Source organism: Mustela nigripes, chromosome 11 (genome assembly GCF_022355385.1).
Source record: "Mustela nigripes isolate SB6536 chromosome 11, MUSNIG.SB6536, whole genome shotgun sequence".
Lineage (NCBI taxonomy): Eukaryota > Metazoa > Chordata > Mammalia > Carnivora > Mustelidae > Mustela > Mustela nigripes.
The window spans coordinates 472,675-498,768 of record NC_081567.1 but is presented as its reverse complement, the minus strand read 5'-3'; the positions used below and the strand labels follow the sequence as shown (position 1 = coordinate 498,768).

The 26,094-nt window shown below is 56.0% G+C and overlaps 2 protein-coding genes across 3 annotated transcripts in view; both read right to left on the bottom strand.

Annotated features, from left to right (window-relative positions):
* Nucleotides 1-215: 215 nt before the first annotated feature.
* GET4 (guided entry of tail-anchored proteins factor 4) lies at nt 216-18,715 on the bottom strand. Of its 2 annotated transcripts, none has more exons than XM_059414255.1 (9): nt 18,484-18,715; nt 13,666-13,744; nt 13,307-13,388; nt 12,631-12,780; nt 7,664-7,802; nt 6,091-6,231; nt 5,919-5,994; nt 5,757-5,829; nt 216-1,059 (listed from the first exon to the last, which is right to left on the bottom strand). In XM_059414255.1, exons 1-9 carry the CDS (start codon nt 18,633-18,635, stop codon nt 974-976), a joined length of 978 nt encoding a protein of 325 aa, XP_059270238.1. In that variant the 5' UTR covers nt 18,636-18,715; the 3' UTR covers nt 216-973. The 2 variants fall into 2 exon arrangements, with proteins under 2 accessions (XP_059270238.1, XP_059270239.1); XM_059414256.1 differs by lacking the exon at nt 18,484-18,715 and adding an exon at nt 14,161-14,534.
* A 1,464-nt stretch (nt 18,716-20,179) lies between these two features.
* SUN1 (Sad1 and UNC84 domain containing 1) overlaps nt 20,180-26,094 on the bottom strand; it is a 54,944-nt gene continuing 49,029 nt past the window's right edge. Inside the window, exons 21-23 of the mRNA XM_059414253.1 lie at nt 24,069-24,236; nt 22,254-22,346; nt 20,180-21,882 (exon numbers count right to left, since the gene is read on the bottom strand). Of these exons, the coding sequence (XP_059270236.1) occupies nt 21,769-21,882; nt 22,254-22,346; nt 24,069-24,236 (375 nt within the window). The 3' untranslated portion in view covers nt 20,180-21,768. The remainder of the gene's footprint in view (nt 21,883-22,253; nt 22,347-24,068; nt 24,237-26,094) is intronic.

Genomic DNA, 26,094 nt, shown 5'->3' with positions numbered 1-26,094 from the left:
AAGGCAGGACCCCACTGGATTTGGGGTCTCGTGTTTAGAGAAACCTCGTAGTTACACACCAATCACAAGACCCCGACACTGGCCACTCGTAGCTGCCCACAGCGCCCCCTGCGGGCGCGGCAGACACAAACCGGCCACTGCGGATGGGGTCTCAGGCCCTGCTCCCCCGCCCGCCAGCCTCAGGAGCTCACTCAGAAAGGACGAGCGCCGCAAAACCCAGTATAAAGGATTTATTTCAACTCAACAAGTAACACAAACCTTCGTTTAAATTCCATTTTACAGTCAACGAGAGTGTATATCTCACTCCTTCCCATGCATGATCACTGTGTATTAATCTACAACTCTTACTTTAATTGTGAAAAAATAAAGTGTTTCCCCTCTCGTCATTGCTCTGCGAACATCTGGTACAGCGTCAGTGGGAAAGGGCACATCTGCTCGCTCCTGGACTGGTCACAAGGTTAACATCTACCACGCCAGGTCAAAGGAATCCATCACCCAGTGAAAATAAATACCACGTCCCGAAACGTGGAAAGGATCCTGCTCCCGCTGTAAGAGCTGCCCCAAGGAGCCGTGGCCTCAGTGTGGCCTGGAGCAGCCACCCAGACGCTCTCTGGGACCCCACGGGACATCTGTGCAGGGCTGGTGGGACGGCGGCCGCCCCCCACGCCACCTGCGACAGGGTCGGGCCCGCGGCACGTGCCAGACACCAGGTCGCCTCCCCAAGCAAACCAGACACAAAGGACAGGGAAAGAGGATGGTAGCGCAGCAAGGCCCGTGCTTTATTGTGGGTCAGTCTGGGGGTGCAGGGCGGCCCAGCACAGCCGCCGCAGGCCCCGCAGCCCCGGGCCGGCGCCGAGGCCCACGTGGCCCCCGCCGCCTCAGGCGGGACCCCACGGCGGGAGCCCCGTGGCGGGAGCCTCACGGCGGGAGCCCCGGGGACGAGGGCGTCTTCATGCAGGCCGGGCGGGCGGGCTCAGTCGAGCTCAATGGGGCTGCTGTCGTCCTGACTGTCCTCGCCCTCCTGCTCCGAGGCGCCCATGAGGCTGCTCAGAAGATTCCCTGGAAGCAAACAGGTGCTGTCAGGGGCACAGCACGCGCTCGGCACCCCTGGCTGCCCGGGGAACCCCACCTGCCAAGCCGCCGCATTCCCGGGCTGGGACGGCATGAGTCCCAGGGAGTGCTCAGCGTGCCTGTAAGGACCTGGCAGCTGGGGAAAGACCCCGAGTGCCCACCCGTGGGACACAACCCGGCCGCCAGACAGCCCTGGAGAATCGTCCTCAGAACCCCGTCACGGGGAGGCCACTGCTGAGCGGGCACGCGCGTGTGCATCACAGGTTCACGGAGAGGTCAGGACACATTCCCAGGCAGAAATGGTGGGGCTGCCACCACTGACACTTATCTAATTTTTAGTCAAAGAACGACGATTCAATATGAACTCAGGAGATCAGAAAGTCCCCTGAAGCCAAACCATCATGAAAAGAAACAAACAGAAAAGTGAGCAAGGTCGTCTGCACAGACTCGGGCCCATGAAATTGGGTCCAAGGAACACGCCACTTGCGGCCTGGCACTGGGAGGGGCGAGGCGGAGGTTCGGGCGGGAAATGAATGGACACCAGCGTCGGCTCCCCTGTGTGAGGGGCGACGGCAGTGACCCAGCAACAGCACCGGGGCTTCAGACACACGGCCCGGCCAGGCCCGCATGGGGCTAAAGCATCTGCCACACAAGGGCCAATGACTTTTGAAATCATCTCAGACCAAAAACCTTTCCATGGAGCGTAGTTTGGCTCCAAGGACAAAAATCCCACCCAGGCCAGCCCTGCAGGGCCCCTGGGGCAGGGTGCCGCCTGGATCTAAGGGGTGGGGGAGCCATCATGGAGCCTGGTGGGACCAGCAACCCCCACCCCGCCCCCCATCACCTGGGGCTGCTTCCACTCCGGCAGGAGCAGGCTGGCATCTGTGTGGGGGACGCGTGCCACCTGTGACTCTGCAACGTCCCCCCAGCAGGAAGCTGAGGAGGGAAGCCTCCATGCTGTCGGGCCACAGGAGCCCTCTCCAGGGCTGTGTAGGTGGGACTAGGTGCATGTGGGTGAACGATGAACTCTGGGGAACACGCTCAACTCAAAAATACCACCACATTCAGGCTCTGAAAAGCCACATTCAGAAGAACAACTAAACTGGCCTCTGGCTGGTGGAGGAAAGAAGTCTGTACGAGACCTCGGGGAAGGCCAGACCATGTTGCCAGGCAGACGTGGGGCGGAGGCCTGGCCTCCAACACCCACCAGGACCAAGTCACAAAGAAGTGACCATCCAAACGGGCCTCTGAACCAGTAAGGAGACTGGATCCATCATCAAAACTTCCCAACAGGGCACCTGGGTGGCTCAGTGGGTTAAGCCGCTGCCTTCGGCTCAGGTCATGATCTCAGGCTCTCTGCTCAGCAGGGGCCTGCTTCCCTTCCTCTCTCTTTGCCTGCCTCTCTGCCTACTTGTGACCTCTCTCTGTCAAATAAATAAATAAATAAATAATCTTTAAAAAAACAAAAAACAAAAAACAAAAAAACAAACTTCCCAACAAAGAACAGCCACGCCCTGACGGCTTTCCTGGTGAGTTCTACTAAACCCTTAATGACCAACACCGTCCTTCCCAAACTTTTCCGAAACAATCGAGGGGGAGGGAGCGCTTCCCAACTCATCTGACGCGGCCAGCAGAACCCCAGAGATGCTACAAGAAAAATCACAGACCAGTGACCCCTGTGAACACAGAGGCTACACCCTCAACGGACCTCTGGAAAGCGGGACTCGGCAGCACAGCGAGGACAACACACCACAACGAGTGGCTTTACTTGTGGAATGCACGGAGGGCCCCCCTGAAAACCCGCTAGCGTGACGCCCCATGCCAGCACAACGAGGGGAAGCCCACATGATTGTCCATCTCTACTGATGCAGGAACAGCGCTGGACTAAACCCGACGCGCGCATACAAGTACTCAGCAAACCGGGAATAGGAGAGGCACGACCTCCACGCACTGACCGCCGTCTCGGAAACCCCCTGGCCAACGTGATCCTCGATGGTGAAGGACTGAGAGCTCCTCCTCGAGGAGCGGGAACGAGGGGAGGGCGCCCGCCCTCACCACCTCCGTCCCACACAGTCCTGGAAAACTCTGGCCGGGGCCACCGGGCACGAGAATGAAGGAAGAGGCATCTACAGCGGAAAGGAAGGAGCAACACGATCTGTCTGCGTAGGACACGGTCTCATATGCAGAGAACCCGAACACTCCAGGAAGGAGCTGTCGGAGTAAGGGAATCCGTCAAAGGAAGGGGGCACAAAGTCAGCACGTGAAAACACGCTGCGTTTCTTTACGCCAACAATGAACAATCTGGAAAAGAAATGATAAAAATATTCCATTTACAACAGCATCAAAAAGATTAAAATACTTAGGCACTGACCTTAACCAAGGAGACGAAGGACTCACCCATGAAAACCACTGACCACCACGGAGAGAGACTGAAGTCATTAACACATGGAAGCACTTCCCATGTCAATGGGCTGGGGGGCTTGACACACTGCCTAGACCAAGGCCACCCAATGCCATCCACAGATTCCATGCCGTCCCTTTCAGAATCCCCATGGCTTGTTTGCAAGAAAAACATCCTAAAACGTATATGGAATTGCAATGGACCCAAACAGCCAAAATGATCTTGAAAAAGAACAAAACTGGAGGGCTTGCACTTCCTGATTTCAAAACTTCCTACAGAATAATCCCAGCAGTATGGCATGGGCACAAAGACACGGAAAGCCCGCAGAACACAACAGAGAGGCCAGAAAGAAGCCCACGTGCATGGCAGTCAAGCCATCTCTGACAAGGGTGTCCAGACCACATGGGGGAACGGGTCTCTTCAAGTGAAGCCAGGACACTGGACCCCTACCTCACACCAGGTACAAAAACCCTCTACAGGGATCAAGGACCACTGTGGAAACCCAAAACCAGTAAAATTCTTAGAAGACGACATGGGGCAAGAGCCTCACAGGCCTGGGCCGGATGAGGACATTAGGGATTGACACCAAAGGCAGGAGCAATAGAGCAGAGACACCTAAGCTGGACTGGAGGAAAATTGTGAATTCTGTGCATCTCAAGGCAGTGCCCACAGAGACAGAAGGCAGTGCAAGGTGGGCAGACAGGATTTGGGGGACAGAAACAACTTTGCAGGGCTCTAATGTGGACACGTGTGTCCAAACCTATAAACGTATAGCATGTAAAGTATCCCCAATGTGAACCCCAAACTTCAGGTGACATGCCGTGTCCATGCAGGTCCAGGGTTCTGACACAGTCACCACTCAGACGGGGACGCCGTGAACAGCTGGGGCCGGGATGAAACGGATACACCTTCCTTTGTGTCTTGCCGGGAAGCTAAAACTGTTGTAATTTACCTTATTAAAAATAGTTACTTATTTATATTTCATATTTATTTATTTTTTATATTTATTTTAGAAAGAGTGCATGTGAGGAGAGGGAGGGGCAGAGGGACAGGGAGATTCCCAAGCAGACTTCACGCTGAGCACGGAGCCCAACATGGGGTTCGATGTCATGACCCTGAGATCAGGACCTGAGCCGAAACCAAGAGATGGATGCTCAACCACCAAATATACCACTCAGATGCCCCGCTGAAAACTGCTTTTAAAAAATAAAGTCTTTAAAAAAAAAGAGGCAACCCAGAGAATGGGAGAAAACACTTGGGAATTTTATATCTGACAAGGGATGAGTATCCAGTACACAGAAACCACCACCCTGACTCAAAAACAGGCACATGACTTGAATGGACAGAGACATACAAATGGCTAATAAGCACAAGAAAGGACGCTCAGCACCACTCATCGTCAGGGTGATGGGACTCAGAGCCATGGTGAGAGCCGCACACCCACTACCGAGACACAGACAACAGCAAACATGGCGGGGACGTGGAGAAACTGCCCCTGTTTGCAGCTGACGGGACAGGGACAGGGCCGCTGCCATGGAAGACATTCTGGCAGCGTCTGAAATTACACCAAATCTCACCGTGCCCCAGCAATCCCACCTCGGGGGTGTTACCCAGAGCAGTGGCTGCAGGGGCTCAAAGAGACGCACGCGCCCCCATATTAACAGCAGCAAAAGGGGTCCCCCACAGAGGGATGGGTGACACAGTGCTGTCCATCCACACCACGGAGGACGGGCTGGCCTTCTAAAGGGAGGAACGATTCCCCTGCCCCCACAGGGACGAGCCCCAAGGACACGAGCCAGACAAAGAAGGGCACGCACGGGGAACCCCCACACAAGGACCTGGAGTCATCAGACTCACAGACACAGAGAGCAGACGGCAGGGCCGGGGCTGGGGGAGTGGGCAGGGGTCTGTGCATCACGAGGACAGGGTCTCCATGTGGGGATGGAACGTTCTGGAGCCGGACCGGGGGATGGTGCCCCTGAACTGGACACTGAGAAATAGTTAAACAGCAAATTTTGGGATATGTGTATTTTACCAGAATAAGAAAAGAAGAAATCCGCTTTGGCTCTGTGGCCAAAGGAGAGGGCGAACTAGGGCCAACGGGACCCTCTCAGCTGTGTCTGGGACTCTGCTGGAGAAGGACTTCGAGGCCAGGCAGAGACACGGAGCCACAGGAGAGCGACAGCGTCAGGGGAGAGAGAGCCCCTGGGGGGGGAGGCCAAGGGGTGACGCGGCCAGGGCGGCTCTCCTCCCCCCACCCAGGAGCACCCTGCTTGGGCCTTACCTAGCAAGCCCCCGTAGGAAGACGTCTGCTTGGGCGGCACACCGAAGAACAGCTGTCCTATCCTGTCGAGGTACTGGAAGGGCAGGGGCACGGGGTCACCGAGGAGCGCACCCCCACCCCGGCCCCCCAGATTGCCTGCCCCACTGCGGCCCCGCCTCTCACCTCGTTGTACATCGGGTCCCGCCGCAGGGACGGCTGGTACTGCTCGCACAGCACTGTGAACACTGTCAGTTTGCCCCTGGAACACAACAGGAGGTCCGGCTCCGTTTGCATGACAGTCCCAGAGGGCCCCGAGCCCAGCGCGGCCGCAAGCCCCGAGCACCCAAGGGCTCACCCGTCCACAGCCAGCAGCAGGAACCAGATGAAGTTGAGCAGAGGCTGCACGAACGGAGGGCCGTGCTCGATGGACGGGTGCTTCTGTGTGTACGTTGTGAACACCACCGACGCGCTGCTTTTGTTCTTTAAACAGAGAAACCTGGAACCGAGAGGCCAGTAAGCGGGCTGCTGGAGGGGGACGCCGTGGCCTTTAGCAGGGGCTCAGGTCCACGCCGGCTCGCGGGAGAATGCTGGCCGACAGCTGTGGGGCTGCCTGCTCACACCATCCTGCAGCTCCGGCCAACGCGGGCCCGCCGTGCCGAGCTCTGTGCTCAGCCCAGCTGCCATCCCCACGCCCCCGTGAGCAGGGCACCCCCTGCTTGCCACAGTTGACCGGTGAAGGAATGAAGCTCGGGAAGGTGACCATCCCAGGTCAACGGAGCTCGGATGCCGTGGGGAGTTGCCCAACTACGGCTGGCTTACACCCATCAGGCCCCTGCCTACAGAGCAGTCAGCCCAGGGGCCTGAGCTCTCTGTCCCCGGGGAACGTCTCTGTCCACAGGGGCCCTGGGCGACAGCTGGACGAGCTGTAGTGGGGGGCCTCCACCTTGTTAAGGGATAAGGGCCCGAGAAGAAGGTGTCTGGTGGTTGCACACGATCCCGCCCAGCCTGGGGACTCTGAGCACTGGATACTGCACAGGCTGGGGCAGGGAGCTCAGGTGTCTAGGAAACGTCTCCGTTTCTGAGTTGGGGACGGCAGCCCTGCGTTGCTGTGCAGGGAGCACAAGAGCATGGAAGCCCCAAGCGCTGCTGGGTGTGTATGGTGAGCGTTCTGGGGCCCCAAAACCCCCTCAAACCCGTAAGACGTTTCCTATCCTGACGCCCAGCCACCAAACCCGCCTCTTTCTACTGGACAAGCGTAAGCAGGAGAAGCCTGGAGCAGGCCGGCTACGGGCCAGGTCGTAGATGAGGAAGCGAGGCCTGATGGATGGGGACAGACTCGGGACACAGCTTTCGAGGAACCTTCAGATGCGCGGGACGCCTGGGAAGGCAGGAGCAGGCTTGGGAAAGCTTTAAAGGCATGCGCACTCCCCATTCCAATACACCTCGTAAAATTCAATAAATATACATGCCCATGGCACCTCGGTGGCTCAGTCGGCCAAGCATCTGCCTTCAGCTCGGGTCATGGTCTCGGGGTCCCAAGACTGAGCCTGCATCAGGCTCCCTGCTTAGCAGGGAGCCTGCTTCTCTCTCTGCCTGCCACTCCCCATGCTAGTGTTCCCTCTCTTTCTCAGTCAGATAAATAAATAAAATCGTTTAAAAAATAAACAGACAAGCCCTACAAGAAACAGTGGCCTGATGCTAACAAAAACAAAACCCACCAAAGAGGTGATGTGAGAAAACAGACACTGGGGAGCCACCGCAGAACGCTAGCTCTGAACAGACACTCACGTCCGTGGCAGCCCGACAGAGTGGAGAGGGACAGCGTGACCTGTCCTCGGTGGGAGGGGGAGGGAGCTATCTGCGGCAGGGCCACGGGGCAGACCCGGCAGCCGTGCAGGGAGACGGGACCCCACGAGTGTGGTACTTACTGCAGCACGGCCTGGGCCACGAACATGTCCACCTCGCTGCGGAAGCCCCTGGAGGTCGAGTACTCCACCAGCATGTGGGCACAGCCCTCGCCGTCCGCAGAGTGCAGGAAGTGGTACCGGGACTCACAATAGTTCTGCTCTACAGAGGAGAGGGGACACCGATGAGCGTGCACGGGTCTCTGTGCGGCCCCTGCCCGGCTCTGCCGTGTCACATTCAGCAACGCAGGAAGCTTTGGGGCTAAGAACACCATGGGCACGTCTGCTCTAACACTCAGCTGTTCGTAACCACTTCTATTTTTTAAAAACAACAATCAAAATCCCAATCTTCTCAACATCAGTAAATGACTCAGGCTGTAAACCTGCTCTCCCCATTCATCACGGGAAAATCGATCTACCTCCTGCCCCTCTCCCCGCCCCACCCCCGTGGACAGAACACAGGACACCCAGAGTGGCTGCGGTGCCGAGCAGAGCCCCAGCCTAGGCCATGCCACCCCCGCCCACCGTGGTCTGTCTCCTGGAGCAGACGGGCTCACACCCGTCCTGCTCACAAGCCACCTGGTTCCCACACCTTTCCAGGGCTCGGGCCCTGTGCCTCAGCTGCCTCCACCTTCTGCTGGGAACACCTGCTCCAAGGACCCGGCTGCCCTCCCGCCCATGGCAGATGCCCTCAGGGCCCAGACTGCCGCCTTCAGAAACACAGACTAATTCTGAGTCGGCATTGCTTTGTGTACCTGTGCTGTCTCTCCTCTCTCCCTCAGACCCCCTGGGATAACTTTTTGGCTTTAGAGCATCATGAGAAGAGAAGTTTGGCAAAACCACACCCACAGGCCCTGCCCTGCACAAGGCTCCCTCCACGAACTGGACTGCAGCCCGCCCAGGAGCAGCTCAGGCATACTGTGGGCCTGACTGCAGACCGCAGCAAAGCAACCTCTTCAAAGCCAGTCAAGCTTTCAGGTTTCCCAGGGCGCGCAAGAGCTGTGCTGAGACGGGGGTCTGCTGAGTGTGACAGCACGGTCTAAAGCCCAGGTACGTGCCTTCAGAAACAAATGCTTGATGGCCACGAGACGCTAACCCGCTCCTGAACTTCCAGGGAGTCATCGTTGTTGCTGGAGGAGGGCCTGCCTCGATGTTGGTAGCTGCCGACTGATCGGGGCTGCTGGCGGCTGGGGCAGCCGTGCCACATTCTTAAAATAAGTAGGCTATGATGTTTTCTGCACACACTGGAGTGCGTGATGCTGTTGGGTAGCATTTGCCCACAGGAGAACATCTTTCAGTGTGCAAGTCAGTCCTCTCTCTCAAACCGCACTGCTGATTTATTAGCTCAGTTGATGTCCTCCTCGGTATCCTCTGTGGTCACTTCAACAGTGGTCACAGCAACTGCACCAGGAGCGGATCCCATCTCAACAAACCACTTTCCTTCTCCTCCATGAGACGCAGCTCCTCATCTGGTAAAGTGTGAGATGGCAGCGGTTCAGTGCCACGTTCAGGCTCCACTTCTGATTCTAGTTCTCTTGCCATTTCACCACATTGGCAGTGACTTCCTCCACAAAGTCCTGAATCCTCAAAGTCATCTATGGGGGTGGGAATCAACGTCTAACAAACTCCTGTCACTACTGATGTTTTGACCTCTTCCTATGAATCATGGGTGTTCGTAGTGGCATCTAGAATGACCAATCCTTTCTGGAAAGTTTTCTATGGACTTTTCCCAGAACCATCAGAGGAATCACGGTCTATGGCAGCGAGAGCCTTACAGAGTGTGTTTGTTAAATAAGAAGACATGAAGGTTGCAATGCCTCGTTGATCCACGGGCTGCAGAATGGATGTCGTGTCAGACATGAAAACGACATCTCTCCTGCTGCCCGTCTCCATCAGAGCTCTCGGGTGCCAGATGCTTTATCAGCAAGCAGTAATATTTTGAAAGGAATCTTTTTCTGAGCAATAGGTCTTGACAGTGGGGTTAAAATGTTTAATAAACCATGTTGTAAATAGACACACTGTCATCCAGGCTTTGTTGCTGTATCTATCTACAGAGGCCAAGCAGAGTAGATTTAGCAGAATTGTTAAGGGCCTGAAGATTTCCAGATGGTACACGAGCACTGGCTTCAACTTACCATCACCAGCTGTATTAGCTCCTAACAGCAGTGTCAGCTTGTCCTTGGAAGCTCTGAAGCCGGGCGTTGACTTCTCTCCAGGTACGGAGGTTCTGAAAGTCCTGGAAGGCATCTCCTTCTCTCTGGCGGTTTCTCCTATACCGAGAGGTTGCTGTGGAGCGCAGCCCCATCAGTAATGACCTCAGCTCGCTCGTCAGTGTCACCGGCCGCAGCTTCTAGGTTATGGAGAAGACTTCTTTCCGGAATCCACCTCGAGCCGGCCTCTACCAGCTTCACAGCCCCCTTCTGCAGCCAGCTCGCTTCCCTCAGCCTTCATGGAATCAGAGAGACTCAGGGCCTCCCTCCGGATCAGGCTCTCGCTTGAGGAAACATCATGGCTCAGCTACTGTCCCAACCACTCCAACCGCCTCCACATCAGCCAGAGGCTGTTCTGCGTCCCCATTATCCAGCTGTCGCCAGAGGAGCTCCTGTCACGTCCTCCTGGAGCCTGTCCTTTGAGTTCACTACCTGTTCTTTGATGCAAGAAGCCCGGCTTTCGGCCCACCTCAGCTTTGGACAAGCATCCTCACCGAGCATGACAAACGTTCTGCAGTTTGTCATTTAGAATGACAGACATTGGACTCTTCTTTTCACTCGAACGCAGACAGGCCACCGTAGGATCAGGAACTGGCCCAATTTTGATATTTCTGGATCTCAGGGAACAGGGAGGCCGGAGGAAGGGGAGAGACCTGGGAGCGGCTGGTCGGTACAGCAGTGAGCACACACACAGTTATCCAGGAAATTCACCATCTTCCATGAACGTAGTTCCTAGTGCACCAAAACCAGGACCATATCAAAGACCATGGTCACAGACTTCATAACAAGTTATAATGGAAAAGCCTGTGCCATTGCTAGAATGACCGACGGTGGCCCAGGGACACCAAGGGAGCAAGTGCTGTCGGAAACATGGCGCTGGTGACCTTGCTCGAGGCAGGGCTGCCACAAACCCTGAGTTTGTGAGACACACGTAGTAGGATGAGGGACTGCATGACGGACCCCCCCCCCCCAAAGCCAAGGTCGTGGAGAGAGACTGGCAGGACGGCGGGTGGCTCCGTGCCCACTGGGCCACACCTGCCTGGAGGTCCCGATTGGGGGCCCGCCCCCAGGCACTGCAGCTGTACAGACATCCCTAAGCACGGCCTCCGGACACAAGCTGTGGACACTATGGGGCAGGACAGGACATGGACTCTGCGCTTGTCTCCCTTGGGGCTTGGGGCTCAGGTACTACATGTGATCGCGGTCTCTTGAATTTGAACATCGTACTAGTAACTGTCCATGCCTTACAGTTGGCTCCTAGCCAACGAGGGCTCTGAGGAACTCCTGCAGCCTGAGTTCTGCTTCTCAGCCACAGACGCAGGGTCATGCCCCATTTCCCGCCCGGTGTCCCCCATGCGCCACCCAATATTGCCTGGGCAAAAGTGGTGCCAAATATTACTTGCTGGCAATAGCGGTTTGCCACAGGTGCACCTGACTGGCACAGTCACAAGGCCATCCACCCGCACGTGCAGACTCAGCACCCCCTGAAGTCGAGGTGGGAGTCAAGGGCAGGGGCTTCTGGGACTCCCCCACCCCCGCCAGGCAGGCAAGCACAGATGGCCTCTCTCCGAGGTCAGTGAATAGGACACACCAGTGTCCCGTGGGCAGGACAGACAGAAAATACATGGGGACCACGCCAGTTGGAAAGGCCAGGATGGCCTGGGGGATGGAGGAACCCGTCACCAGCAGTGGGTGAGGCCAAGGTTGGAGGAGCAAGGCGCCCGTAGGGAACGCACATCAGAAGAGGAGGGAGCCTAAGACGGCCTTGGCCTCAAAATGCCGGATGCTCTTTCTCGGACCCTGTGTGCTTCTTGGGTGGTCTGGGGAAGGGACTCAGCCACACCCTTCAAGGAGGGCTTCCTTAACTGTCCAGCCTTTATGGACGTCTGACCATTTTCTCTTCCTATCCCTCTGGTGTAAAAGTAGTGCTGGCAGGCCGGCAGGCACGAATGCGGAAACCTCCTGCCTCGTGGGTCACAGCAGGTGGGGACACAGTGGAGTAAGCGCATGGCCCTCAGATGCGCACACAGCTGGCTTCCCAGCCTGCACAAGGGCCGGGTTCGTGGTGGGCACCCACCACATGCGTGCTGCTGCATTAGAAACAGCAAGAAGGCACCCTGGGCCTGCTGGCTGTGGGGGAGACAGATCCGTCTGTCTGACCACCGCACGGCTTGCTGGAAGCAGGCTGTTTCTGGGAGGAGCCTGCTGTCACAGCCGTTCCTGGTGAAGGTCCTTGTCCCTCAGCTCCCACCAAGGCCCCTGCCCCGCCCCACGCACTGCCGGGCTGCTGGGAAGGCTGCGGCAGCGTGAATGAGCTGCCTGTGGGTGCTCACCACACAGGACAGAGCTCTTCGAATTCTCCAGAACAAATGCTGGTCAGAGCACCCGACCATGTGCCTTTTCCAGTGGGCAGCAGCCTCTCAGCGCAGGATGGGAACCACATCCAGAAACTCCCAGGATCCCCCCTCACGGATCCCCCCCATAAATGCTTACTCAGAAACTGAGATAAATATGAAGAAAACACAGGGCAGGTGCCATCAGAGGGCCGGTCTAGGGAAAATGTCCCAGGAAGGAGGCTGGAGGGGCTGCGCCCGAGGCCCATGGACAGGTAGGGCCAAGCCAGTGGAGAACAAAATCTCCCCTCATATCCAGTGTCCCAGGAGTTTACCTAATTAAAACAGCTAACCCAAATAAAAGACACGTACATAAAAAGAGACAGCGTTGCCGGAACTGCCAGCACCCGCCCAAGAGTATCTCTGTGCACAGGTGCCCCAGACCTACCTTTCCACAGCGTGAGGGCCAGCAGCTGGTGGAGCCGGGGGTGGCCCAGCTTCCCAGATCCTCCACTGGACCACTTCAGGGCTCGAGACACAAAAGCCACTCGCTCTGGGGAATTGGGGTCCATCAAACTGAACAGTTTGGCCAGATTTTCTAGAACAACATGAATACAGACTCTTACCCACAGAAACACGCTACTGCTCAGCTCTGTGTCCCACATCTTATAGTTCACGAGAACTACTTTGCTTCAAAACCTGGGAACTGGTGTGCTGGGGTGGCCTCATGCACTCCTCCCCCCAGGTCCCAGGTCCCAGGACCCCCCAACCAACCAACCTCTTGGCTGCAGAGCCAGCAGCCACATGCTCTTTAATGGCCTCACAGCTCAGCGTGTGCCGGGGAGTGGGGGGCGGGGGGAGGAAGGGGGGTACTCTAGCAGGAAGCCCACCCACACAGGAGCAAGGCCTGGCGGGTAGGGGGATGACCCATGGGAGTGCAGCAGCGGGTGCAAGCTGCTCCTCCATCCTTCCAGCTGGGCAGTCCCTAAGGAGGACGACCCCCACTGCGCCACATGGGGCCGGCAAGCCAGGTCTCCGGGACCAGAGGCCACCATCGCCAAACAGTGCATAGGGGTGTCACCACTCCACACTTGCAGGTGCCTCCCGCACAGTAAGAGTCTCACCCAGCAGCTCATCCGCCACCTCGACTTCCGCCTTCTCCAGCGACTCTAATACCAGCATGGACAAGTCTGCAGCACTGTTTTGCTATAAAACATGGAAGCAAGAATCACAAAAACTGAGCTCCGGCTCGAGCTCAGCAGCTGTGGCAGACCTAAGCTAAGAAGACCACTCCGAGCACAGAGCTCACTTGGCAGCACGGCCTGAAGGACCGAGACCCCAGCTGTACGCGCAGCACCTCAGACAGCGCCCCGCGACGTGAACACACTGGCAGGGTCAGGGCTAAGCACAGCCTGTAGCCCTCCACCAGGCCTCTCCCAGCCTGCAGGCCCCACGCAGAGAAGGGTATGAGGTCACTGTGTACCTGGCCGTGGCTGAAGAACAGCAGCGCCCCCGAGCACATGAGCTCCCGCGCTTCTGTGTGCTTGTTCTGTGACATGTATCTGTGAGAGAGAGAGCGGAGCCCCAGTTAGGTCCAGTCGGGCAGACACCCCCCCAACGGACGCAAGCGCTAAAGCACGAGGTCCCGCACACAGGCACGCAGGCGCGCGGGCGCACGGGCCTCCTACCAAAGATGGGAGTGCAAATGCATTCTCTTTGCTGAGCCCACTGCCTTACCCGGCAGTCACGGCGCCCTGCCCCCTGAGTCTGTCTAGCCTCCACACTGGGGTGGCTCCACAACCCAGGTCCCCCTGGTGTGCACAGAGTCCCTGCTGTCAGCAGCTCCGACCTCAGGGTAACAGCGGACCTGGGCGCCACATGTGACAGCAGCACCGGCAGGGGACACTGTCTGTGCCCAAACAGCCCTAGAGCAGCTCAAGGGTTTCTGCAGGACCCAGAGAAAGGCTGGATGACTTACACCACGAGGCACGTCCAGCCACGGTGGTAGGAGCTGCATGTGGGACACAGTGTTACACTGGGATTCCACTGGAGAACTAAGGGTCAAGGTAGCACTCAGGGGTCGGGAAAGCGAGAGCTCCAGGATAGAGACCTCTCAGGTGGGGGACACGCACACACAGCACCCACTGTGATGACTGCACCGACGGTCCCTGCGGTCCCTCCCCCATCCCTGTGCTCTCCTCTTGCCCCTCCACCCCTCTGTCCTGCCTCACTATCCCACTTTGAACACATTTCTCAGTTTCCCTGAACTCCAGAGACAGAAGCACAGAGCAGCCAGAGCCCAGCCCGTAACTAAACCCAAACAAACTGGACAATGGTCCATCCGCAACAGACAGTGTTCAGCGAAGCACCTCTGGGCTCCCCCAGAATGCACAGCAGGAGGGAGTGCCTGAAGGCCACACGCACACGCGCTGCCGGATGCTCCAGTCATGGGCGGGAACTCAGCTCCACAATCCTCAGAAAAGAAGTACAACCAAAAATACAACCAGTAACGTCTGTGCCTCCCAGTCCAGACACAACAAACTAGAGATACTAAAGCAGCAGCCCCAAGGGGCTACCAAGACAGACCAACACCAGACACATGCACCAGGGAGCCTGTCTGCAGCTCACTGGGACCGACAGGGCAGGGGGGAACGTGAGGGCTTGGTGTTCGACTAACCACAGAAAAGGTCTTTTCTTCAAAAAGTTCCATAACCAGACACCCCCCTCCCCGCCCCAGAGAACCCAACCCCATCACAGTCACACACAGGGGAACCCAGTGGGCCCAGACATGGCCCCAACAGAAGACCCCATCTGCTGGGTAGGGGGGTTGGGCCAGCGAGAAGAGCCTATACCCCAAGAAAGGAAACCACTGCCAGCCCACCGTCATCTGTGCGGCCTGCGGTTTCTGTAGCAGGACTTCTGTGAGCCGTCTGTTTGTCTCTCTCCTTTGCACATGTACACAGCCTACTCCCACACCAACCGAGCTCATCCCGGTCTGGTTCTGCTGGGAGCCGCCCTGCCCACGACCCGTGGCCAGCATTGCCACAGGCAGTTCTGGAAAGATGAGTATGCGGAGGCACACCACCTCATGTTGCCATTTCCATGGACACATAGGCACTTCTTCTAAGTGACAATCTTGCCAGCGTGCTACTGCTTACGCAAGATGTGACAGAACTCTAGACTCCTCCGTCTGATGCAGTGCAAGAGACAACCTCTCAAAACACCCCAAGAAGGAAGCTGCCAAGGAGCAGGTAACAGCAAATCCCTGGGGTAACACCCACGGTGTTCAAGCACCCACGGTGCCTCCCTTCCTGGGGTTGGGGGCCAAGGGGGAGTGGGGCGATGTGCCACAGCCAGCACTCGTCCCATCCACATAAGATCACCTGTTGCAGATCAAGGAAAGCTGGGGGGGGGGGCGGATAAAGGCAACGCTGAGAAATGAGCATCCTTCTTTCGGCAGAACGCGGGGAACAGGAAGGGATTTAGTTGTCTGAGTCCAAGGCTTGGGAGGTTGCTGAGAGCAGAGGGAGCAGGAACCCTCCAGCCCGGCACCATCCACGCAGCCCTGCTGTCTGCACCCCCATGCCCACACCTTTGGAAGGTGTACATGCTCAGTGCACCTGGGGGACACATGCTGGTGTCATCTGCCAGCTGCCAACTGATTGGAGACTGGGGTGGGGGGGCGGGTGGGGAGCAGAGGGAGAAGCCGACTCCCCATGGAGCTCCATCCCAGGACCCCAGGATCATGACCTGAGCCAAAGGCAGACGCTGCACTGAGACACCCAGGTGCCCCAATAAGTTTTTCTTTTAAAAATTTTTCTTCATTTGATTTAAGAGGCAAAACCACACAATTCTCAGAAATGCCCCTGGGGGGAGGCAGGCTGGCTGCAGAGCCCCTCCTGGGAGGTGGCTATCCCAACACTGGGCCAAGGAGCCCTATGGCCACCCCGCAAAACAGCCATGAATGCCAGAAAGTGGGTGGAGGATGACCAAATGCCCAAAACACAAAAGGTCTGGAAAACAGACTCCCTCCTCCTGGCAGAGAGTGGTCTGAAGACACTAGGTGGCCATCCGCTGGCACCAGCTGAGCCACCAGGCCTCGACTACTGCCCACAGCTGAGGCAGGTGCACCGAGGAAGTCCAACCCACTGGACCACCAGATTCCATGCCCCCTCTCCTTCAACTGCTGTGAAACACAACAATTAAAACAGTGCAATTTGGGGGTGGGGGGCGCCTGGGTGGCTCAGTGGGCTAAGCATCGGTCTTCGGCTCAGGTCACGATCCCAGGGTCCTGGGATTGAGGCCCCTGCTTCTTCCTCCCACTCTGACTCTTCCCTTCCCCAGGCTCCCTTGCACATGTGTGCACTCTCTCTCAAATAAAAAAAATCCTAAAAAAACAAAACAAAACAAAAAAATAGACACCAATTTGACGAATGTATCCAACAGGTGAGTGGGTAACAAGCTGTGGTCCCTCACAGGACACCATTCGTCAATAGGGATGAACTAATGCTTTACACGTGGGGAAATCTCCAAATAATCATGCTGTGTAAACTCAAAATGCACAAAAAGCAGATATGATTTCACTTACAAAACATTCTAGAAAATGCAAGTCAAACTATGGGGCCACAGAGAGCAGTGAGTGCCTGAGGGTAAGGGTGTGTGAGAGATGGATTCTGAAAACAGAGAAAAGAACCTTAGCAGTAATGGCTGTTTTCCCTATCTTGGTTGGTGATAGGTTCATGGGAACATATGGGCCATAACTCCTCAAAGTGTTATGTTTCAGGTAAACAAATACAGACATGTATGTTGACTTACAAAAAGGCCCAGAACCTAGTATAACTCAGTGAATCAGACTGAGCCACACCCCCAGCAGGGTCTCAGCAGCGCTGGGATCACAGGTCTGATGGACAGCACCTTGGAAGCCAGGGACAACTCCAGGATAGTTCAGCCAGGCCTTAAGGACGACCACAAACGCCACCATTAACTTTGTCCCCAGTGGGGCCAGTGGCAGATTTCTTTTTCCCAACTCCTGAGCAGTGTCGGTGCACACCAGATGTCCCACGAGGAAGCCAAGGCTGGTCTTAGATCACAGAGCACACATGGAATTCAAAGCCAAGTCAAGGCTGGGGTGGAGGAGAGCCTGCTTTCCATCACCACCCCCAAACACACCATGGGCAGAGAGACTTGCCTCTTCAAGGCTCATCCCACAAGGCAAAACTGTCTCAAAACAGGAAACATTGTTTCTTGTTGGGAAAATGGAATTTTGCTGATTAGTAATCCCGAGAACAGCAAGCACCTAGCTCAGAAAGCTCCCCTCACACGGACTTCTGGTAGGTGAAGCTGCCTACGTTCAGCAGCACGCACTCCGACCCGGGCTCCTCCAGCCAGCCGAGCCAAGCATGGCCGGGACAGGATCTCAGAGTCTGCGGAAACACTGACCCCTCTTGCCACTTGCATATCAAAGTCTGGGCCTGGTGGTGAAAAGCCTCCCACAGCCCTTCAGCTCCCCGCCACACAGCTGGGGCAGAAAAGGCCCTCCACGGACCGGACTAAATTCTTGCACCTGTCGTTCAGGCCAATCCCTCCCAGCGAATCCCCTCCACTGCTCCGCCCGGACCCTCCAGGGTCACCGAACGCCCCGCGCAAGCGACAACTCGGATCACAGCAGCCACGCGCCACAGCACAGCTCTCGTGGCCCCGCAGCCCAGGCGGGGACCACCGCAGCCCACACGACACCCGCCGACGCGGCACCTTTGATTTCAGCGCGCCCGCAGCAGTGTCCGACCCCCGCACGTGCAGTGAGACCCACGCGGCCCCGGAGCCCCCAGCGCCCCCAGCCCCCGGGACTCGTCGCCGGGCCCCCCACATCCCACTCCCCGCGCCCCCATCGACAGAGCCCGTGGCCGCGCAAGTGCAGGCGCGGCGCCGGGCTCAGGGACACCGCTGCCCCAGCGCCGGCCGCTGGGGTCGCAGGGGCCGCGGGGCAGGGGCACGTTTCCCTAGCACAACCGGACCGCCGGGGACCGCAGGGCCCGGGGCTCGGTCCTGGCAAGACCGCGGATGGGCGACGCCGGGTCGGGGCCCGGAGAGGGGAAGAGGGTCCGCAGGGGGGAGGGGAGACGCCGGGTCGGGTGTCCTCCGTCCTCGTCCCCCGGCCGCCCCGGGCTCCGACCGCCGCGGCGACGGGCAGCAGCGCGGGCCAACGGGGGCGCGGGGCGGCGGGCGCGGCCAATGGCAGGCGGCCGGGGGCGGGGCAGCGGCGCGGCGGAAAGCCCTGGAAGGCGGCGGCGGCGGCGGCTACCTGAAGAACAGGGTCCGGTACATCTGGTGCGCCTCGTAGTAGTCGCCCTTCTCGACGCTGGCGCGCAGCTTGCCCTCCACGCGCTGGACACCGCCGCGGTTCCGGGCGCCGTTCCGGGAGCTCTCCTGCTCGGCCATCGCCGCCGCCGCCATCAGGCCGGCGCTCCGCGCAGGGCTGACGCTGTCGCAGGCGCGGTCGGCAGCGCCTCTCGGCTTCCGTCCCGGCGGCCGCCAGACGCCCTCTACGGTGGCCCGCGAGGAGCCGCGCGAAGCTGGAAGCGGGCGCTTCGGCGGGCGGCCACGTGACCGCGGGGCGGGGCCGCGGCGGGCGCGCACGTGATCGCGGGGCGGGGCCGCAAGTCTGCGAAGGGACGGCCGTGAGGCCGCAGGGCCGCGGGGCGGGGCCGCGGCGGGAGCGCTCGTGACCGCGACGGGGCACGCGGACGCCACAATGGCGACGGCGCGTGACGTCAGAACGCGGGCGCCGGGCCTACGCGCCGCGGATGCGCCCAAGGCGAGTGGCCCGAGGCCCAGCAGCCACCAGTTGAACGGTCTTTGGGATTCCAGGATTCTGAAATTAAAGCTGTGTTTTCGTGCTTTCTGCTGCGGGCCGCCCCGGGGAGGTGAGGGTGACTAAAGCCGCGTCCTGTTTGGCCGGGTTTGGGGACCAAAGAGAGATCAAGTCCAGGTGACACGTCACCGCTCGAGGAGCCGTGGTCGGCCCCGCTTGGACGCAGCACGTACTATTAACGCGGAGCTGGCGGTCTGGGGGAGAGGGGACAAGAACGGACGCGGGGTCGAACCCGGGGACGGGCACGGGGACAGGTTTTCCATCTGAAGGCCCCTGGATTTCAGGGTTAGACGCGCGAGGGTATGCAGTACAGAGCTCCTGTTTGCACATCTGTTGGTGGTGTTGGGAGAAGTTCGAGCAGATGTCCATTCGTTGGGGACTGGTTCTAACTCAAGAGTACATCCCTGCGAACAACAGTAGAGCTTTTCTTTTTAAAGATTTTTATTTGATAGAGATACAGAAAGAATGCAAGTAGACAGCAGCAGGCAGGGGGAGAGGGAGCAGCAGACGCTTCGCCGAGCAGGGTGCCTGATGCGGGGCTGGATCCCAGGACCTGAGCCGAAGGCAGACGCTTCACCCACGGAGCCACCCAGTTGCCCCAGTAGGGCTGTTTTTTAACAAGCTCATTATGGATAGGCGATGTCCACGATCCGTTCCATAACCACAACAAGGGAGACAGGAAACCATACGCTGAGTCCGCCGTCATCTGTGTGAGCAGTGACGGAGGAGGATACGCACATTTTTACTAGTGGGCGGAGGGGTATACAGAAGTATGGAAACAACGTGGGAATGCTCGTTGCCCCTGAAAATCCAGTGTCGGGGTGGCACCAGCAAAGCTGGACCGGGCCCCGGGTTGTCCTGGCCCACCAGTGAGTCTTAGCTCAGTGATCCACACTGTGTTTACTCAACGCAGCGACCCCCAGGGTAGGCTTGAAAATGAGCTTGAGTTCCACACCTGCCTTCAGTAGCAGTCGCCCTGATGACATGTTAGAGGGCAACTGACCTGGAACCCCAGAAGGCAGAGGCCCCAGGAATATGCAAAGGGTCCCACCCCTACCCGCCCAGGGGCAGGAACAAGGCAAACAGAAGAAAGAAAGAGTTTATTCTTCACTGGAAACATCACATGCACTTTTAAAAATTTAAACTCTTTATTTAAACATTTCAATAGCATCTTATCAATTTGGTGGCAGCAAAAGCAGCACTACCAAAGACAAGTATTTTGAAAAGCATTTACAAAAATACCGTGCACAAAGTCCTATTCTGCATCTTTAAAAATAAATATTCAAAATATTTCCACCCCAACTCCCAAATTTAGTTTTATATAGGAAATTTTGACTTATATATTTATCCTGTAATATCTGAAACATCTGTATACATTTTATCCAACTAAACTGCATAGGCATTATTGAGTCCCAATTCTAAAAGTGAAAAAAAATGCTACTTTATGGAGTTGAGGACAGTTGTGCAGTACACATAAAACCCCAGTCAGCACCATCACTTTCTGTTTCTGAAAATACAGTGTTTATGAGAACACGGAAAGAACGGTCTTAACCCAATAAAACTTAAATAATTTTTAAAACATCTGTAACACTTTAAGTGCCTTGCAAATATCTCATTTATAAAGTCTGCTCAGTAAAATAGTCTAAATATTAAATATTAATTATAAACAAAACAAGTCTCCTAGGAATTGAGAATGGCCAACATTTGTATTAAGAGGCAAATCCCGACGAAAGCCAGGAAGAAAAGTGCCACCGTAAGAAAAATTATAAACCTACAACATAATGGTGAATTTGCCACACTGGACAGTGTCCTTGGAGAACCATCAGTAGAGTAAAAACTGAAGATTCTGAAAGACTGGGAGCACATTAGTGTTCAACTTTGCAGCAAGATTTAAAACAAAACCTGATGACACCCCCAAGGTTGGATTTCTGGGCTCCTACGGACACTGTGAGGTCCAACTCCAGGGTGGCCCCAAAGGGCGGAGACTTGCTGAGACCTGAGCCCTCTGTTCCAGCACTGGCTGAGGTCCAGACCACCACCCTTCTCAAATCAGTCCCACTTCAAGCCCACAACCAATCAACCCATCCTGGATTCTGAACAGAAACAACACACCCAGGCCTGACTCTGAAAGTCTTTCTCAAGTAGGAGCAAACTAAGTAGAAAAAATTATTCCCTTCCTCCACCTGGGAACTTAAACTAACTACTGATGCTGAATAAAGAAGCAGCCCTCTCCTAAAGGAAAGGAGTTCAGAACTCTGAAATTTGGTGACGTTTTTCCCTGAAAGAAATGTGTGCTGGATGGAACAGATGAAACAGGTCTGCCCCCAAAGTCCTTTAGATGGACCAGTGAAAGGCTAAATATCAAACTTTCAAGAACACCTTGACCTTTAACTTCACTTGCTCTGTTCCTGATGCCGAAAGCATATAAGTATCAAGAGCTTTCTGTTCAAAAACAAACCCCAGAACAACTACGCATTCCGCCAGATTCCCGCAGAGACGGGCCGTGGCCAGCTGGTCTCGGGGAAGCCAGGCATTTGCCAGGCAGGGTTTCCTGCGGACAGAAGAGCAAGCTGGGCGTCAGCCCCCACTGGCAGTCAGCAGCGTTTATTGAGGGGTGACATCCTCCCGATGCTCCAGGTGCCTGGTTCAGGAAGGGCTCCAGTGTTTGAGGCTGTCCCCATATATACAAAATGTACAAGAACCACAGGAGGGTCTCTACTCGACCGGCTCTCCATGAACTCTGAACCGATAGAGACACGTGTACTCAGGATGACCCCAGTTGGAGAGAATCCGAAGCTCCACTATCTGGAAAGCTCCGTCAGGTCTCTTCTGAAATGGAAAGGGGAGGGGAAACACCTGATTCACAGTAACAGCCCAGGCCCAGTCACTTCCCCCACTCTGCCATCCGACAGGAAGTAGCCATGTGGGAAATTCAGTGTCAGTGTCAACTCCGTCATCTGTCGTCAGACACAGAGCTCAGGCAAATGGGACTCCTCATAAGCCACAGATTTACTTTCAGCGTCAAAAACAGGACGCCTGTGTGCAGAGCAAAATATACACTACAAAGGCTCGTTTGGGAAGAACTAGGAAGCTCAGATTCCACTTCCCTCTGGCGCTGATGCCCACATGCACCCCGGCAGCTCTCCTGCCCACTGGACAGAAGGAACCTACAGGCCCCAAAGAGCAGTGCAAGTTCTTACCAGAACGTGGAACATCTGGAGTGATTCCCCTTCCTGATCATACACGAACTGTCCCAGAAGCTGCCCTTCCTCTTGGTATTCATTTTCTAATCCCTGAAACCGAAACCAGATAGTCCTCAAGTAGAGGAATAAGGACGCCGCCGTTGGTTAGGACGGGAGGAGGCAAGCATCCCTATGACCTTCCCCAGAAGTCCTGTCAAATGCTCTGCACCGTGTCAAGGGCTTCCCATAGTCACAGCAGCCCCAGGAGGCAGGTGTTACTCCTCCTGTCACACAGGTAGGCAAAACCACACCACAACTGGCGAGCTAACAAGAGACATGGGACTGAATGTCCAACTGCACAGACCCCACCGTCACCCAGTGGCTCACAGTGCCCTCAACACCCCAAGTGGAACTTGAGGAGCCTGGAAAAAGGACAGTGGGCCACCTCACACTGAGAACAGACGGGGGTGCCGGGGGCTGGTGTGCAGTGGGGGCAGAGTCTCCGTCAGGGAAGATGAGCACGTTCTGTGACGGAGAGCCGTATAAAGGAGCTTTGTCCAGGGAACTACATGCTTCAGACAGGGAAGGCAGGGCTGTGCTGTGTGTGTTGCCACAAGGAAGTCACCAAAAGGAAACAGAGGTGACTGCTAGAGCACGTCATCACGGGGAAGGACTGCCTGGTGTGGGATGCCTGGAGGCAACAATGGGCCATGGGCACATGTGGCCAAATGCTGAATCGAGACCGACACCGGAAAGTGCGTCTGTATGTGACCCATGACTAGCGTTTCTGTACAGAGCAGCTCAGGTATGCATGGGGAAGCTAAGATCCCAAAAGATAAATGAGTAAAAACGAAATGGACCTACAAAAAACAAAGGAAAGTACATGTGAAATGCACAGCAACATCGATGAAATATGCGGTTTTCACCTGTCAAGTTAGCAGAGATTAGAATAAGAGGGCACAGAGAGGTCAGTGCTGGTCACCTGCCCGCAGCAAGGGGTCAGTGGCCCTGCAGACGCTCGTGCCCTGCCCGCCCCCTCTGCAGTGAGGCACACAGGGCTGTGAGCGCCTGGTCTGAGGGAGTGAGGGAGAGCTGAAGTCACAGCGGGCAAACTGGAGAGATACATCCGGGTTTAGCTACAAAATGGTATTTTGTGCTATTTAAAGATATGTGCAGAGTTAATGCCATCAGGACACCTGGGTGGCTCAGTCGGTTAAGGGTCTGCCTGTGGCTCAGGTCATGATCTCAGGGTCCTTGGGATCGAGCCCTGCATCGGGCACCCCGCAGAGCAGGGAGTCTGTTTCTCCCTTTCCCTCTGCTTGCTGCTCCCCCCTGCTCTGCGCATTCTCTCTCAAATAAAATCTTAAAAAAAAAAAAAAAAAAAAGTTAATTGCCATCAAAAAATATCTATGGAAAGTTTGTTTTTTTACACTAAGAAACGAAATTTTATGAACCGTGTTTTCTCGACTGTATTTTTTAGAAAGAAAGGAGAGCAGAAAATGCCGCAGCATGAACAATGGCTTTTCTGGGGGCTCTTTTTCCAACTTGTGTGTGGGAAATGTCCTGTCAACTGAGCAGGAAACAGTTTACAGCCCAACGGCCCTATGTTCTCTGGAAACAGAACTCGGCAGGTCCATAGACTGAGGAGCAGCAAACACACTCTGTATAAGCTGCCTCCCCAGGGAAGGGCTGAGATGGCGCCCTCCGCGTCAGATCTGCTGAGAGCACTGAAGGGCTTGGTGGGGGGGACAGAAGCCAGCCTCTGCCACTGGGCTCATCTCCGGGTAGGTCCCAGAGCGGGAGGAGGAGGAGAACGGGAGCCAGCTCACTCACATAGACGGCGAAGTCCTTGGGGGCGCTGGTGATGTTGCCCGTGGGCGAAAGCGTCTTCGGTATGTGCTCCAGGGTGAAGGTGGTGGGGCGGATCTTCATGGACAGCCGGACCACGAGGTAGCCCTGCGAGCCTCTGAACGCCCAGCAGTTACCTGGATGGATGTCAGGCTAGGGAAGAGGCAGAAGACGACGACTTAGTCCACCTGACCCTCGATCCATGTGGGGGCTGGAGCACTGACCCTCCCTGCACTGTGAGAACTCCATCTGGAGGGGCACTTGGGTGGCTCAGTTGGTTGGACGACTGCCTTCAGCTCAGGTCATGATCCTGGAGTCCCAGGATGGAGTCCCGCATCGGGCTCCCAGCTCCATGGGGAGTCTGCTTCTCCCTCTGACCTCCTCGCTCATGCTCTCCCTCACTCTCTCTCAAATAAATAAAATCTTTTAAAAAAAAAAAAAAAGAGAGAGAGAACTCCATCTAGAACTTCTGACTCCCTACACACTTACCCAGTAACAGCCCACAGGTGACCAGAAGCCTCACCTATCACAGGAGGTCGATCAACACATGGCATAGACGCATATGATCTGCTGTATTCTTACAACGAAATAAGCTGGAGGAAATTGTAAGAGGAAACCTACTGTTGTCAGCATTTCGTTTATAAACACACATCTGCCCGAAGGGAGGCTGCTCAGCTCAAACCCCCTTGTGAAGGGTCAAATGCAGGGATACGAGCTCTTTAGAACGCACCTGACATTTTAAAACTTGAAATACAGAAACACGAAAACAATAATAACACGAAAGACTTTTTGCAAAGTAAAAAAGCCACGATAAAAAAACTGAAACGACAAACCAGGGAAAGGCTTGTGCAGAGGGGGGCCGTCTCCAGTATGGGAGTAAGCCTCCCAACATTCATGTCAGCCAGCACCTTCAACAAAACTGGGCGAGGCAAGCATGTTTAAAAAAAGTAAATTTACATGGTCCTCAAACATAGGAAAAGGTGCTCCACCTACAGAGTAACAAGAGAAATACACACTTAAGGCACAGGTATCGTCCTTTCTCACCAAAAAGATCAGCAGTAACACCGGGACCCGTGGAACCCTGCATGCTAACAGCTGGTCAGTACACACAACATACCCCCTTTAAGGAGCATCATTTGGCAATAGCCAGCAGAGCTCCTCACCCACTGACCCTCTGACCCAGCAGTCCCCTGCTATCCCTAAGATACACTGGCAAAAACAAATCACAGGCGTGGGCACCTGTGAGGCTCAGTCGGTTAAGCATCTGCCTTCAGCTCAGGTCACGATCCCAGAGTCCTGAGATTGAATCCTACGTAGGGCTCCCTGCTCCACAGGGAGCCTGCTTCTCCCTCTGACCTTCCCCCGTCATGCTCTCTCTCTCAAATAAATAAACAAAAAAACCCAAAATGACAGGTGTGGGGATATTTTGTTGGGAGAGGACTCCAGAGAGGAGCCAACATGCCTATTGCCAGGCTAGCTGAGTGTGCGGTGCCGACCAGAGCACGCCACCTGCACGTGTGCGCTCCCAATGCAGAACAGGCAGGGAAGGGGCAGGCGCGTGGTGATCCCTCCACCAGATGCTTACACTTGGAGTCATTCTTGGTGGATCCTTTGTTCTCACCATGCAGCCTTTCTGCCTGCCCTGTGAAAATGATCTGGGCCCTCCAAAGTTATGCTCTGTCCCCAGATGGCACTGCAGGGACACTGCAGGTCCCCTGGGCACCCCTCTGGGCATTGTTGACAGCGAAGTGCCTCCAGTAGTCCCCTCCCTGGGAACAGTTTCCCCAGCACCGTGGAGACTGGGCTTCGCATGGGTTCCCAGGGAGTGGCACCATTCAGTGAGCCCTGGCTGTGCCCTCTACAAAAAAGACTGGGCCTGAGCCCCAGGAGGGCTGGAGAGCAGTTTCGGACACCCCCACCAGGGCTCTTTACTTCTTTACTTCTAAGAAGCCAATCACCTATTCCTCCAATCTCATTCCAGATAATGGTTCCTCCTCTGCAACCCTCCCCA